At 32.8% G+C, this 14,757-nt stretch overlaps 1 protein-coding gene across 1 annotated transcript; it reads left to right on the top strand.

Moving 5' to 3' along the window:
- The first annotated feature begins 5,666 nt into the window (after positions 1-5,666).
- On the top strand, positions 5,667-14,440 carry LOC105779774 (probable alpha-mannosidase At5g13980). The gene is made up of 29 exons (XM_012603697.2): positions 5,667-6,222; positions 6,322-6,405; positions 6,613-6,701; positions 6,837-7,011; positions 7,115-7,234; positions 7,428-7,511; positions 7,596-7,667; positions 8,246-8,359; positions 8,496-8,596; positions 8,677-8,770; positions 8,863-9,030; positions 9,120-9,209; positions 9,347-9,412; positions 9,499-9,555; positions 10,079-10,298; positions 10,424-10,563; positions 10,796-10,867; positions 11,018-11,074; positions 11,157-11,228; positions 11,503-11,550; positions 11,740-11,859; positions 12,145-12,210; positions 12,321-12,433; positions 12,628-12,712; positions 13,031-13,141; positions 13,229-13,324; positions 13,512-13,559; positions 13,862-13,930; positions 14,045-14,440. The coding sequence occupies exons 1-29, from the start codon at positions 6,025-6,027 to the stop codon at positions 14,291-14,293; spliced, it is 3,078 nt and encodes a 1,025-aa protein (XP_012459151.1). The 5' UTR covers positions 5,667-6,024; the 3' UTR covers positions 14,294-14,440.
- The last annotated feature ends 317 nt before the right edge of the window (positions 14,441-14,757 follow it).

The raw sequence follows: 14,757 nt of genomic DNA, 5'->3' as shown, positions 1-14,757 counted from the left end.
ATTTCAGCTCGCTTCTTAGGCCCGGGCCCAAAAAAATTTCATCCCGCTTTTTAGGCCCGGGCCTAGAAAAAAATTTCAGCCCGCTTCTTAGGCCTGGGCCCATCCCAAAATATGGGACTAAAATTTTGTCCAGGCCCGGCCCGGGAAAAATATACTAAGCCCGAGCCCGGCCCGACTCGGCCCATTTTTTTAAATGATAGAAAAAAATGATTTTACCATTTTAATAGCCTATATTTTTATAGTTTTTAAAAGATTAAATTAACTTTTTTTATCATTTGAGGGGCAAAGTGTAATTTTACCATTACTATTTTAAAATTTTATAAATTATAAAGATTTATAAAAAGAATTTTTATTTTTATTTTAGAGTAGAACCCTTGCCCATGGAACATCATATCAACAAATTTAACAATACTAATAATTAAAATTAAATTTTAAAATTTGAAATATAAAAATTAAAAATTTTAAAATAAAAATAAAAAAAAAGGGAGGAGGGAAGGGCTTAGGGATTTTTACGGGCTTAGGGAAATGGGAAATGGGAAATGGGGAGGAGAAATTAGAAATTTTTTTCTAAAAAAATTTTGCCCAAGGCCCGGCCCATTTTCTAAACGGGCCTCGTTTTTTGCCCAAACCCATATTTCGGGCCTATATTTTTACCGGAACCCTCCCATATTTCGGGCGGGCTATCGGGCCAGGCCGGGCCGCCCTGCCCATGATCACCTCCATGTATGATTATTTTTATTTATAGAATTCTTGTGAGTCAAAAAAGAACATAGGACATAAATGTATTTTTTTCAAAAAGTAGCCCATGATAAGGAGAAGATGGAGCGATGGCGGTCAAAGACACAAGGAATGTCTTGTGATGAAAAACTATGTATTTTTTTCATTTATTTTCTAGAATTAGAACTGTGGAAACCTTGGCTGACAGTTTTATTTTATTACTCATCTCTTTATATATCTGTTTAATAATTATTTATGATATAATTGTGCCATATATGTTTGGATCGAAAGAAAGAACAATAAGCATGCAGTGTAGTAAAAAGGAGCTATTGGCCTTTTTACCCAACTAAACCCCAAAAAATAAATATTCATAAGAATGACACAACTTCAAAAATAATGACGAGAATAATATAAAAAGAACAGTGTCAGGCAGTGCCGACTTCAAAAATAATGACTAGAATAATATAAAATGAACAGTGTCAGGCGGTGCCGATACCCCCCATAGTCGGCACCCAAGTCAAGCATCCCCTAATCATTAGCTGGTGATTGCATGGGAGTTTAAAAATAATATTTTTTTTTGGTGTCGACACTACAATGGTCAGCATCCGTATGTATTTTTTTATGTACTTTTTTTAAATATGGGTATTTTCCAATTAAAAAATTTATTTTTTATTAGCTGTCGATGTCTAGGTGGTTAGCACTGAGAAAAAAATTTAAATTTTTTTTGGTATTTTTTGATGTCGGCACTGTGGTGGCATGAAAAAAAATTAGTGTCGACCTTCTCTCTGCCAACATTAATGTGATTTTTAAATTTATTTTTTTTGTCGACGTGCCTTGGTTGTTGGGATTGGTGACTGTTTGGTTTTTCTTTAAGATGCACTGAATATTAATTAAAATTATTAATGCAATTCCATATACAACCTTTTTTTTTCACTATTGAAACCATAAATGGCAAACTCTGTTTTTTTTTACTGTTGAACTTTTTTTTTCATCATCTTTTTCTCTTATTTTCTTTGCCTACTAAGTACTATAATAAGTAAACTAAACTCAAAAGCATTTTATTTTTTTTCTCAAATATTCAATGCTTTTCTCTATTAATATTGTGTTATTTTCTTCAAATCTCTCTTCTTTTGCAACTGAAGGCTTAGGAGTCACATTGTCCAAAGCTTGAAGAAGAACCAAACAGTTGCCGATCTTGACAACCAAAGCACGCCAGAAAAAAATTAAAAATCACACCGGTGCCGACAAAGATAAGGCCAACACTAAATTTTTTTTTTCCTGCCATGGGTGCCGGCACAAAAAAAATACCAAACAAAGATTTAATTTTTTTTTCTGATGCCGATCACCTAAACGCCGGCACCTAATAAAAAAATATTTTTTTGAATCGGGAAATACCCATATTTTTTTAAAAAAAAGTACATAAAAATACATACGGGTGTCAGTCATTGCAGGGCCGACACCAAAACAAATATTTTTTAAAACCTCTATGCAATCAAAAGCTAATGATTGGAAGATGATTGACTTGGGTGCCGGTCATGGGGTGCTGAAATTGCCCAATACGGTTTATTTTAAGTAATGTTGTCATTATTTTTGAAGTTGGATCATTCTTATAAATATTCATGTTTTTGAGTTAATTGGGTAACAGGTTTGGAGCTATTAATCCTGCCTGCCAAGCTGGTTGTGGTCGAATGGAGATCCCAACTTTCCTTACTGCAAGTGCAAATGCAAATGTTAGGTGGTCGAAAAAGAGATATTTAATTTTTTGAAATAAATATGTTGTTTGTATTATAATTAAAGAGAGTGCTTTAGGTGGTAGTATAATTTGTGTAGTGTTTTGATATAGTGGTTGGTGGGTTATGGAGAGATGAAAAAGTAGCTTCTTTCCCTTCTTTTTCTTTTAAGCCATAGTCATGGATGGGGTAAACATATAATCATCCAACAAAATATACTCCGCTCACTGCAATGATTTGGCATAAATGATTGTTAGTAGTATATTTCGATATAAATAAAAGTTAATTGAATAAGAAAATAAAAATTAATATATAGATTATACGATATATAGTATTAACAAATAATATCTTTTCATTTATATTACTTTATGGTAAAAATTTAATTATAATTCAACAATAATTAATTCTTAATAAAAGTATAATAATTACCATAAGATAAAATCAATTGAATCAAATTGAAGTTTTAAAACTTTAGAATTTTTTTCACATTTCTCGACACTCATCTTAAAAATGTTCCATTTATCTTCGATAAAGTCATCTCTTCTTTTATCCTCTTTTATTTTATACATTAAATAGATCATTTATTTATAAGTCTAATTCACCTTATTTACATGTTTTATTCTTTGTTTTTGCTTCAATAAGTGTGGGGTTTGCTTGGAAATGGTTTTGGTTGAAAAAAAAAACTCTCTATTTTAATCAATTATGATGAGTTTGGTGAAAAATATTTAAGAATTCTTTTCTTCTTACTATTTATTATATTATTATGTCTTTTTCTTAAAATTTTTGTTTTATGAAGTACTGAATTGTTAATATCGGATTTTAAATACCAAAATATTCATATAATCATTTTTTATAAAATTTAAATATTAAAATTACTAAAAATATATCCAAAAATAAATTAGAAGAAAATGACATTTGAATTCATTTGAATCTAGACATCCATCTGTCTAGATATAATTTTATAATTTTAGGATAAAATGTAAATTTTCATCGTACTATAGGTGAGTATTGAAATTTTCCACTATACTTTGTTTTCATTGATATTTGTCATTATATTTTGAAATTATGGGTAAATTTGCTATTCAACTCTTATGTGATTAAATTTTACCACTAAACTTTGAATTTTACTAAATTTTGCCCTCAAATTTGATTTTTAAAATTAAATTTTACCACTCAATATTAATTTTGATGATTTGAAAACATGATTTGATAAGAAAAATTCTTTCAAATATTTTATTTTAATACTTGAAAATTATTTAACTTATAGATATTAAAAATTAGTATTAGAATTTTTATTTAATGAAATAAAAATTGAAAAATAAAAATACATATATTGTAAAAGAAAAACTTATTTTTATAAAATAATATTTATTTAATTTTAATATTATATTAATTAACTTATAATCATTAAATATTAAAATAAAATATAAAAAGATATTTTAATAAATTTTGCATTTGAATTGTTTTAAATTAAAACTGAATAGCAAAATTTAATAAAAGAAATTAAATTTAGTGGCAAAATTTAACCAAATAAAAGTAAAGCCATAAAATTAAATACAGGGTTAAAGTATAACGATAAATTTATCTCTAGTTCACAAGGAGAATGGCAAATCTCAATCAAAGTGAAGTATAATGATCATTTTCAATTTCCAATTAAAGTATAGTGGTAAATCTGCATATTAACCCTATAAATTTTAATAAATTTATATATATATTTTATTTTATTAGTACTTGCTACATGTCATAATATTAGACTCACATGTGTTGAACTATTATTGCATGGCTATACCACATCATCACATTCTAACAATGTTACAACATAATTACCAAAATGTGTGAGACTCCAAGTTCATGTACCAGTTAAGTCTAAAAATATTTAGGTACCAATTAGATACAAAAGTGATGAAATTTAGAGGCAATGTATATATTATCTCTAAAAATATATATTCATAAAATTACTAAGTATTAAATAAAAACCATTATGTACAAACATAAACTAACTCAAGTTAATTATTTAGAAATATATATATAAATTTGAACAAAGTTTAAAATCAATGTTTTAAACCATGTTAAACCTTAAGGATTATATATATAATATTGTAACTACATAACAACTTGGTGCAACTCAACCCTCACCCATAAAAACAATGCTTATTCTATTTATAAATTAGAAGTATTCATGAGTCGGGTTTAAGTATAATATTAATATATTTTATGTTGTTTGAGTCCATTTGAATTGAAATATGGGTCTATAATTTTGTCAAAGCTTGTCATATTTATAGATGGCTAACTCAAACTCATTTTAGGTATGTTCATATTATTTTTTATTTTTGAAAATATATAATAGTTTTATTTTTTCATATATTAAAACTTTCTATAGGTTAAATTATGTTACTAGTCCTTATACTATGCATAAGTTGTGGATTTAGTTCCTATATATTAATTTAATCAAAATTAGTCATTGTACTTTTCAAATTGGTTAGTTTTAGTCCATATACTATTCGAATTTTGAAATTTTAGTCCCGGTCCAAATGGTAGCAGTTAAGATCGGTTGGTTAAATTATGCTATTAATCTTCTACTATGTATGAAATTGTAGATTTAATTCATATTCTCTAATTGGATCATTCTTAGTCCCTTTTCGAATCTGGAAATTTTAATATTGATGCAAACGATAGTAGTTAAAGCCATTAACTGACTTTTTGTGAGTAATATGTGGAAATAGCAAGTTGGCATGATATTATACATGTGGTAATGCATTTACCACTTCAAAATTTGAAAATAATAAAACTTCATAAATTTAACAACTATAATTTGATAAGGACTACAATTTTAAAATTCGAAAAATAAAAGGACTAAAAATAACAAAAAGTTAAAGTATAAGGATTGAATTCACAACTTACACATAATAGAGAGAGACTAATAATAGAATTTAACCTTTTCTATATAGACAATTTAATAATTTTAATGTCTATATTAAAATATTATATATTATTAAATTAATTTTTATGAATTAAAATTATATAATATAATACTAAATTAAAAACGAGGCGGATTGAATTAATAGACCAGCAGCGCACTGCAACAAAAGTCTTTACAAATTTAAAATACTTTTATTTTTAATATTAATATTTTTCTCGAATGTTAAATAACATAATTTACCTTATTTCAAAAAAAAGTTTTGGATAAGGAAGAAGTTGAAAGAAGCAGGATGGCAGTATTATCATAATAATACTAAATACCTACACTACAACTGGTATTGGTATTCATCAGGAGAAGTCAATACCAAAAAAGAATGTGAAGAATGGCAGTTGCCGCTGTTCCATCTACTGCTGAAATGTTTGGATGAGTGTTTCCTTGCTTGACTTGCTCCTCCCTTATCTGTTAAGCAGAGTCTCGTAAACGTTTTTTTTACTGAAAACCTTTGCTGTCCTTTCGGTTTATGACGTCTAAAGCTACATAATCTGTTGCTTGAAGCCAAAAACTTGTTTCCATTCTCCCTTTCTAACTCAAACCAACACCTTAAAACTGCTTAAATCTCCAACACCCACACCTACACTCTAAACTAAACTGCCAAGTATGGGTGCTGTTGAGTTGATCGGCGTGGTGCTATTTTTGGGGGTTTTATGTGCTGAATCGAAATACATGGTTTATAACACTTCAGCTGGAATAGATGCTGGGAAAATCAATGTTCATTTGGTTCCTCACACCCATGATGATGTTGGTTGGTTAAAAACCGTTGATCAGTATTATGTTGGCTCTAACAATTCCATCCAGGTGCCCCCTTTCTCCTTCCACTCTCTATTTCTACGATTCTATCTTAAATTTTCTTTTTATATTTTTCTATTTCTGTTTCTGTGGGGTTTCCGCCACTAGGGAGCTTGTGTGCAGAATGTGTTGGATTCTTTGGTGCCGGCACTGTTAGCTGACAAAAATCGCAAGTTCATTTATGTTGAGCAGGCAAGAAATCTCGAATTTTGACTGTCTTTAGTATAATTTTTTCCTTGAAGCTTAACCTCCAATTTTCGTATTCCTTGTCTAAAACGCTGCATTAAACCCATTTTAAGGTTATGCTGCTCGACTGTACTGGCAAGAGATATGTGGTTGTCATGTGTCATATGTCATATGTCGTGTTTGCGTTTTAATTGTCTTAATTGATTCATGCAGGCATTTTTTCAGCGATGGTGGAATGATCAGAGTGAGCTAACTCAGAGTATAGTCAAGAAACTTGTCAACTCGGGTCAACTGGAGTTCATGTAATTCGTGACATAACTAAACCCTTTTCCAAACATCCATGGTTGCCTCTATGTTGCATGTTTAAAAACTATTCTTTTCTGTCATATCCCGACGAGTTTGTACTTCCACTCATTCTCTTCTTCTGCTTCTTCCAGAAACGGAGGCATGTGCATGCATGATGAGGCAGTACCACATTACATAGACATGATTGATCAAACAACTCTTGGACATCGATTCCTAAAAGAGGAGTTTGGTGTCACTCCAAGAATTGGATGGCAAATTGATCCTTTTGGACATTCTGCAGTACAGGCTTACTTATTGGGTGCGGAGGTAAGTCTATCTGTAACTACTGCTGCTAGTTTTCTTCTTCAGTTATTGTTACTCACTTTTCAAGCAGCATAGTTTAGATAGAATTATGTTTCTATGTTTGAAGGTGGGATTCGACTCATTTTTCTTTGGCCGCATAGACTACCAAGACAGGATTAAGCGAAAAAAAGAGAAGAGTCTCGAAGTTATTTGGCGCGGTTCTAAGAGCCTGGGCTCATCTGCTCAGGTGAACAGTTTGTTTGTTTTGCTTGTATTTGGTGTATGCATGATTAGCTTTTGATATGACATTTTGTACTTCAACTTCATGATTATAGTGTTGCATTTACTGATTTATTGACCTTTCAAAATGTGGCTGGGGATGTATATCAACAGTCCATTATTCTTCAGTTATTATTTACTTGAACTTATTTGCGTTGCAGATTTTTGCAGGAGCATTCCCAGAAAATTATGAACCTCCACCAGGTTTCTACTTTGAAGTTAATGCTGATTCCCCTGTTGTTCAAGTAAGCTCAATCTTATTTGTTTAGTCAGTCTGTTGACTCGAGTATGTAATTGGTCCTAGTTAAATATGGCTGCCTCTATTGCAGGATAATGTCAATTTGTTTGATTACAATGTCCAAGACAGAGTGAATGACTTTGTTGCCGCTGCAATAGCACAGGTAAATGAAGTTAAATTGCAATGTTAGGAATTTTCTATCTTGGTTTCCTTCCCATCTCTTTGTGGAAATTTGGTACTTTATGGAACTTTCTTAAGGTTTTTGCTTTTGCTTCTTGTGTTATTTGGTCTTAATATTTATGGATATCTTTTTTCTTACTAAAATTTTTCCTTTTTCTTTATTCCTCTTTATTAAATATTTTAATGTTGAAATAATTGGTCTAGTTTATGAGGTGGAAAGTACCTGTTTTGGCAAAGTTCCCGCAATATGTATAATCTTCAAGATTATCATTATAAGTAATAAGTTCAACCTTACTTAGAAGAAGTATCTACCCAAGTATTTGGCTGGACCATTTGTTTTGTTCAATGAAAAGGATCTGTTTTCGTTATAAGAAAGAAGTATCCTAATACTTATCCATTTAAAACAAAACAGTATTTAATAAAACCTTCCTGATTTACTAGTCTGCCACAGAAAGATTGGTGTGTTCTGAATATATTTGGAAACTATGTTGTCTTTTTACTTCAAGAATTCTATCTTCGATTTAATTGTCCATATCGGTCCTGAAAACGTTTTATTGGCAGGCAAACATAACTAGAACAAATCACATAATGTGGACCATGGGAACAGATTTTAGGTATCAGTATGCACACACTTGGTACCGGAACATGGACAAGCTTATTCATTATGTGAATAAGGTGAGCATCTCTAGTTTCTTTCATTTCTCTGGTGACATTTTTAGCATACTTTACCTGGTTTGCTTTTATCCTCTTTGGATGTCATATTATTAATCCAAACCATTGGTTTTAAGCGGTTTTGAATGACAACTTGCAGGATGGACGTGTCAATGCTCTCTACTCTACTCCATCCATATATACTGATGCTAAATATGCTACAAGTAAATCTTGGCCTCTCAAAATTGAGGACTACTTTCCGTGAGTTCATTTCTTGAGAATCTCTAAATCTTGGTTCTCACGCTTTGTATTTTCTAAGAAGTTAGTGTACTTCTTACCAGATACGCAGATCGTGCAAATGCTTACTGGACAGGATACTTTACAAGTAGACCAGCTTTAAAATTCTATGTTAGAAAAATGAGTGGCTACTATCTGGTACTGTTCTTTATTCATTGTAATGTGATATAGTTGGTTCTATAATCTTTTTCATTAACACATATAGTTCATATTTGTGAATATTTAATCAGGCAGCAAGGCAACTTGAATTTTTCAAAGGGAGGAATGATTCAGGGCCAAATACGGACTCACTGGCAGATGCTATGGCTATTGCTCAACATCATGATGCTGTTACAGGCACTGAGAAGCAGCATGTGGCCAATGATTATGCAAAAAGGCTATCAATAGGCTACACAGAGGTGCGGGTTTGATTCTTACAATTTTCTTGGATACTCATTTCTTTTCACTTTGGTTTAAAGTTGTATACTTGTTCGTTATCTTTGTAAAGGCTGAGAAGGTTGTTGCATCTTCACTTGCTTGCTTAACTGATTCGAAGTCATCCTTTGGATGTGGTGACCCAACCACCAATTTCCAGCAGGTAATAAGTCATGACTGATGAATTTTAGTTTCACGTGTAATACGGTTGATTTTCAAACTAATCATGATATGAAATTTAGCTAAGTGGCTTTACATGTGAGATGTGTCTTCTTATCCACCTCTTTGATCTTTTCCCAGTGTCCACTTCTGAATATAACTTACTGTCCTGCATCAGAAGCTGACCTGTCTCATGGAAAGAACTTGGTAAGAAGGAATTTTCCATGTTGTCTGTTGTTTGACCTCATAAATAATTCTTAGATAAATGAATTTTTAGTTCTTTTCATTGACAGATTGTTGTGGTCTACAATTCTTTGGGATGGAAAAGAGAGGATGTCATACGTTTTCCTGTGAGTACATCCATTTCTCTTTGCCTTGAACTCCTTTTTCTTCTCCTCAAATTAAGGAGCTTGTAGAGTAATTTTCTGTTGATAAATATTGGCTATTTGTGAAACTTTGTTTTCAGAGATTACTTATATGATATTGCTTCAATCCTTTATTTTTTCTGGAGTACCTTTGTTGGACATATTGAAGTGGACATGGTTGTGATTGTAAGAAAAAAACTTATAACAATTAGATATATCTATGATGGACATGGTCATGAGGATAAGGAAAAAACTCACAAAAATTGAGCATCTCCATGATGGACATTTTTGCATATCCAACATTCATCTTTGAACAGCATTGCTTCAAATGTAGGTAATTATTTGTCTAAAAGCATTCTCTAATATTGCAGCCAGAGTTGTTCTTTGGTGTGCATCTTATTTAATTAGGTGATCAAAGTTGACCACGGAAAATGTTAGTGAGATCTACATTCGTCTATCAGGCTGTGTTGGTGCTAGGAATCACATATGTTTATCTGGTTTGTTGTAGGTTGTTAATGAAGATGTTACTGTTCATGATTCTGAGGGAAGAAAAATTGAATCACAGCTTGTTCCAATAGTTGATGCCTATGTGGACCTAAGGAAGTATTATGCTAGGGCATATTTAGGTAGCAGCCCAGGTGATGTACCTAAGTATTGGATTGCATTTACGGTATCTGTTCCACCTCTTGGCTTCAGCACTTACACCATCTCTGCCTCTAAAAAGCCAGGTTTACTCATGTAGCTGCTCTACTTATTAAAAATTCCGTTATATAGTTTAACAAGTATGGATTCTATTTCTTTGATTATCAAATGCAAATAAATTGTTGCAATCTGTTGCTGTGTCTGATTTCAGGAGCTGGATCAACCAAATCGTCTATATACAAATTTCAGGAGGGTGAGAAACCAGCTATTGAAGTTGGTGAAGGAAATTTAAAGCTTACTCTTTCAGCTCCTTCAGGGAAGATCATAAATTATGTCAACAACAGAAACTTGGTGGGTAACACATAATTAGTGTTGTTTATTTGATGCTTTATCTTCCTTGAAGCATATCTTTATGTTGGTGCCGTTTCAACTGCGATTACAAATGAATATAAAAGGTTGTTTCAACTGTCACATCAGTATTGCTGTTTTTGTATTGTGCTTCCTTGCTTTTCTGCAATGGCAGGAGGTGAGAGATATGAGGCTAAAAATCAGTGTGGCTAATGCTTGATTGAAACTTTTGAAGGTTGAGGAATCAGTGGAACAATCATTTAGCTATTACACTGGATATAATGGAGTTAACGACAAAGCACCCCAGGTATCGATATGTAACATTGAAGTTCCTCATGCGTTACAAACTAGCATTCTATGTTCTCTTATTGCACTGTTGCCTGCTTGGCAATTAAGTAAAACACTAGGTATCCCTTTGTTGGTTGTTCTCATATAAAAATTTTGGTACTTTTACAAGAACTCTGGGGCATATGTCTTCCGTCCAAATGGCACATACCACATAAAAGCTGAACAGGTCTGTGGTTTTATTCAAAGAAGTTTTTGTTCAAACAGATAATTACCTTATCTATAAACTAATACTTCTTGTTAAGTCTCAGGCCTCATTGACTGTTATTCAAGGACCATTGATAAATGAGGTGCATCAGCAGATCAATCCGTGGATATTTCAGGTGTCTTGCCTTGTCTGATGCTTATCTTTTGTTGGTGTAATTTTTTTCCCCTTTAGAATTCTGTTTTCTTCTGAACTAATATTAGATAAAATGTGGCTAAGTAATGCTTTATGCTGGTGGATGAAACTAACCGAATCGTGAAGAGTTAGCAGTAGAGCTCTTTAACAATTTTATGATGCTTTCTTCCCATCTAAACAGATATCCTATTCTCGCAGTTTCAGATCTCTTATCTTTCTTAGAGAATGTAGCTTTCTTACTGGCATATGTTTTGCAGACTACTAGACTTTACAAAGAGAAGGAGCATGTTGAAGTTGAGTTCATTGTAAGTTTACCAAATGGCCTGCTCAGCTTTGTGGCTTTATAAAAGTCTTGAGTATTTGACGCTTAGTGATCATTTTTCTTTTTTCTTTCATTTATTTGTTTTTGTATGCATTTTACTTTTATTGTCACCATCTTATAAGAAAAAAAATTGCATGTTGGATTGTATACATTAATCGTGTCTGGATCTCAGGTTGGGCCTGTGCCAATTGATGATGAATTTGGAAAAGAAGTAGCAACTCAGATAACTACTTCTCTGGAAAACAGCAAAACATTCTACACTGATTCTAATGGACGTGATTTTATTAAACGGGTATGTTGATTGCATGCTGCAGTATTAAGCCTTAAATCTTATTGTTTGAATACCATCTTGAGACACAGAATGGTTTTTAGCCTCAAACTTTAGTCCAGATTTGGGCTATGCCTTCATGTTCCAAGATAGATTATGAAAGAAATATCTTATAGTAAGTTATTTGTGTTAATCTAGAATGCAAAGAAACACTTCTTTAAGTTTGCGCTTGTTAACTACTTATTTTTAGCAGTAACAAACTATGGACTTTTAATTCCCCTCCACCCAATCTTTATTTTTCTTTTGCAGATTCGTGATTTTAGGACAGACTGGGACCTGGAAGTAAACCAACCAGTCGCTGGAAATTATTACCCAGTATGTTCTTTTCATCAGTAACTTTGTTCCAAAAGATAAAGTTTATACTTTTAGAGAATTGCTGTTAATGAGAGACTCTATTTTGACATATAGCATTTTTACCCATGCAGATTAATTTAGGAATTTACATTCGTGATAGTAAGAAAGAATTCTCGGTCCTGGTAGATCGATCTCTAGGAGGATCTAGCATAGTGGATGGACAAATAGAGTTGATGCTCCACAGGTTTGCTTTCATCTGTCCTTTACTTTGTTTTCAGTTACTCTTATATTACCTTGACCATAGCACTTGGTGGATATTGAAAATTCCCAAAGGCAATACGTAAAAGGTGTGGGTTTCTATGGCATGGCCAAGTGTATAATACTTGCATACCTGATAGTTGGCGATAATTATGATTTTGGATTTCTATTGCCATGTAGGAGGCTGCTCCTTGATGACTCTAGAGGTGTTGATGAGGCTCTAAATGAAACAGTCTGCGTTCTTGATGATTGCAGAGGACTAGCTGTAAGTAAAAATTATCCAGATCCTGTTTGTGTAATTGACATTTTCCTTTATCAGTTTGGCTCTAACTTGTCTCTTAAGACCCCTGGTTGATGATGGTTTGCATGATTCTCAAGAGGTTGTTGACAAATAGTTGAAATGAAGTTAGTTTCACTTATTGCCGATAACCATGGGTTTTAATCTAGGGGTTAATAACTTGTTCGTATGTATAAAATGACTTCAACTTTTGCTTTAACATCTTCAAGTGTAGTTTTGTCTACAAATTGTGCTTTTATTCTCCTAATAATCAGCCCGCTTTTTGTTTCACCAAAACACATCCAGGTCCAAGGAAAATATTATTACAGAATTGACCCACTTGGAGAGGGTGCTAAGTGGCGTCGTTCTTTTGGCCAAGAGATATACTCACCCCTCCTCTTAGCATTTGCAGAAGAGGTTGCTTTCTTTTTCCTCTATTTCTGTTTTTCCACATTTATTCTAGTCATGGAGATTTGTTTTTAACTAGCCAAATTGTCTTGGCAGGATGGAGAGAACTGGATGAGTTCTCACACACCCACATTTTCTGCAATTGATGCCTCCTATAGTTTACCTGATAATGTTGCACTTATAACTCTTCAGGTAGATGGTATTTTCATGGACGGGAAAAGCGAAATGCACAATTATCCATTAATTTGTTATACTTGCATTATATTGAGTTTAAGGAAAAGGAGCATTCTGCAAAAGTCTATAGTGGTGTGGTAAATTATGACATGCAAGTTGCTTGCATTCCCCTTTCCTTTCTAACTTATATTCCTATTCTATACAGGAGCTTGATGATGGAAAAGTCCTCCTTAGGTTGGCACATTTATACGAGGTTAGCCTTTTACTCTTCACTTAATTCCATCTTGTACATGCTTTGAGAAAACTTTTACCCTTCAATCTCAAAGGAAATAGGAATGGTTTTCACAATTCAGGAACAAGTGTTACCATGAATTCAGTCGACATCATATATATTCTTTAAACTGTAAATGGTGTTTAAGGACAGCCAGCCAACCCTGCGATGGTGCAGAAGAGCCCCTGGATTAATTTATAGTTGTTTGTTTTCCTTATTTCTTTTCCATATCAAAGTAGTTTTAATTAAATAACCTTCTATACAACATTTATTGGATTACACAGGTTGGAGAGGACAGTGATCTTTCTGTAATGAGTAAAGTGGAACTGAAGAAGCTGTTTCCAGGCAAGAAGGTACAGGCAATGAAGTTTCCAGGCTCCACTTAATTGTCTTTTTGTTTATTTATTTTAGAAACCATTTAAATTTGAAGTGGTGGTAATGTCTATAGTGTTGATGCATTTGTTTAGATAGCGAAGGTGAGAGAGTTGAGCTTATCTGCAAATCAAGAAAGAGAAGAAATGGAGAAGAGGAGGCTTGTTTGGAAAGTAGAAGGAGAAAGTGAAAATCAAAATGAAAATCCCAAGGTGGTGAGAGGTGCACCAGTTGATCCAAAAAAATTGGAGGTGGAGCTTGCTCCGATGGAAATCCGTACCTTTGTCATGGAATTTGAAGTTGACCTGATGTCTACTACTTTCAAGAGAATAGTTGATGCATAAGTGGCTGCCTGCAGTTTGTTTTTACAATTGAGAGATGTAATTTTGTATAGTGTGGAATTTGCAAACTGTTGTGGGCACCATGAGCTGAGCAGGTGTGTATGGACTAAGCATGTGAGTCTAATAAAGGGTATAAAGTTTGTCTGCAAATTTCATCAATTGTTGCGGCTTTAGAATTAGAATTAGAAGCTTAAGCCAATCTTGTTAGAACCTGAACCTGACAGAAACGGCAGCGGAGGGGATGACAGTATTACGTTACTGTCATTTGCTGCTGCAGTACGTGAACCCAATCCCCAAGTCATCAAAACATGGAAAAGTGAACAGAGTTCCTCCTAAACAGCGGTATTTCAGTAATTTTATGACAACTAATCTAATCTTAACACCTCCTTCCTTCCCTTCTTTTTATACTCTCTTTCAGAACTGATCTACTGATTTTCAGGTTGATTAATTAAATAAATTATTAGAAA

Source organism: Gossypium raimondii, chromosome 4 (genome assembly GCF_025698545.1).
Source record: "Gossypium raimondii isolate GPD5lz chromosome 4, ASM2569854v1, whole genome shotgun sequence".
Lineage (NCBI taxonomy): Eukaryota > Viridiplantae > Streptophyta > Magnoliopsida > Malvales > Malvaceae > Gossypium > Gossypium raimondii.
Note: the sequence above shows the minus strand (reverse complement) of the source record. Positions and strands in the feature narration are given on the sequence as shown.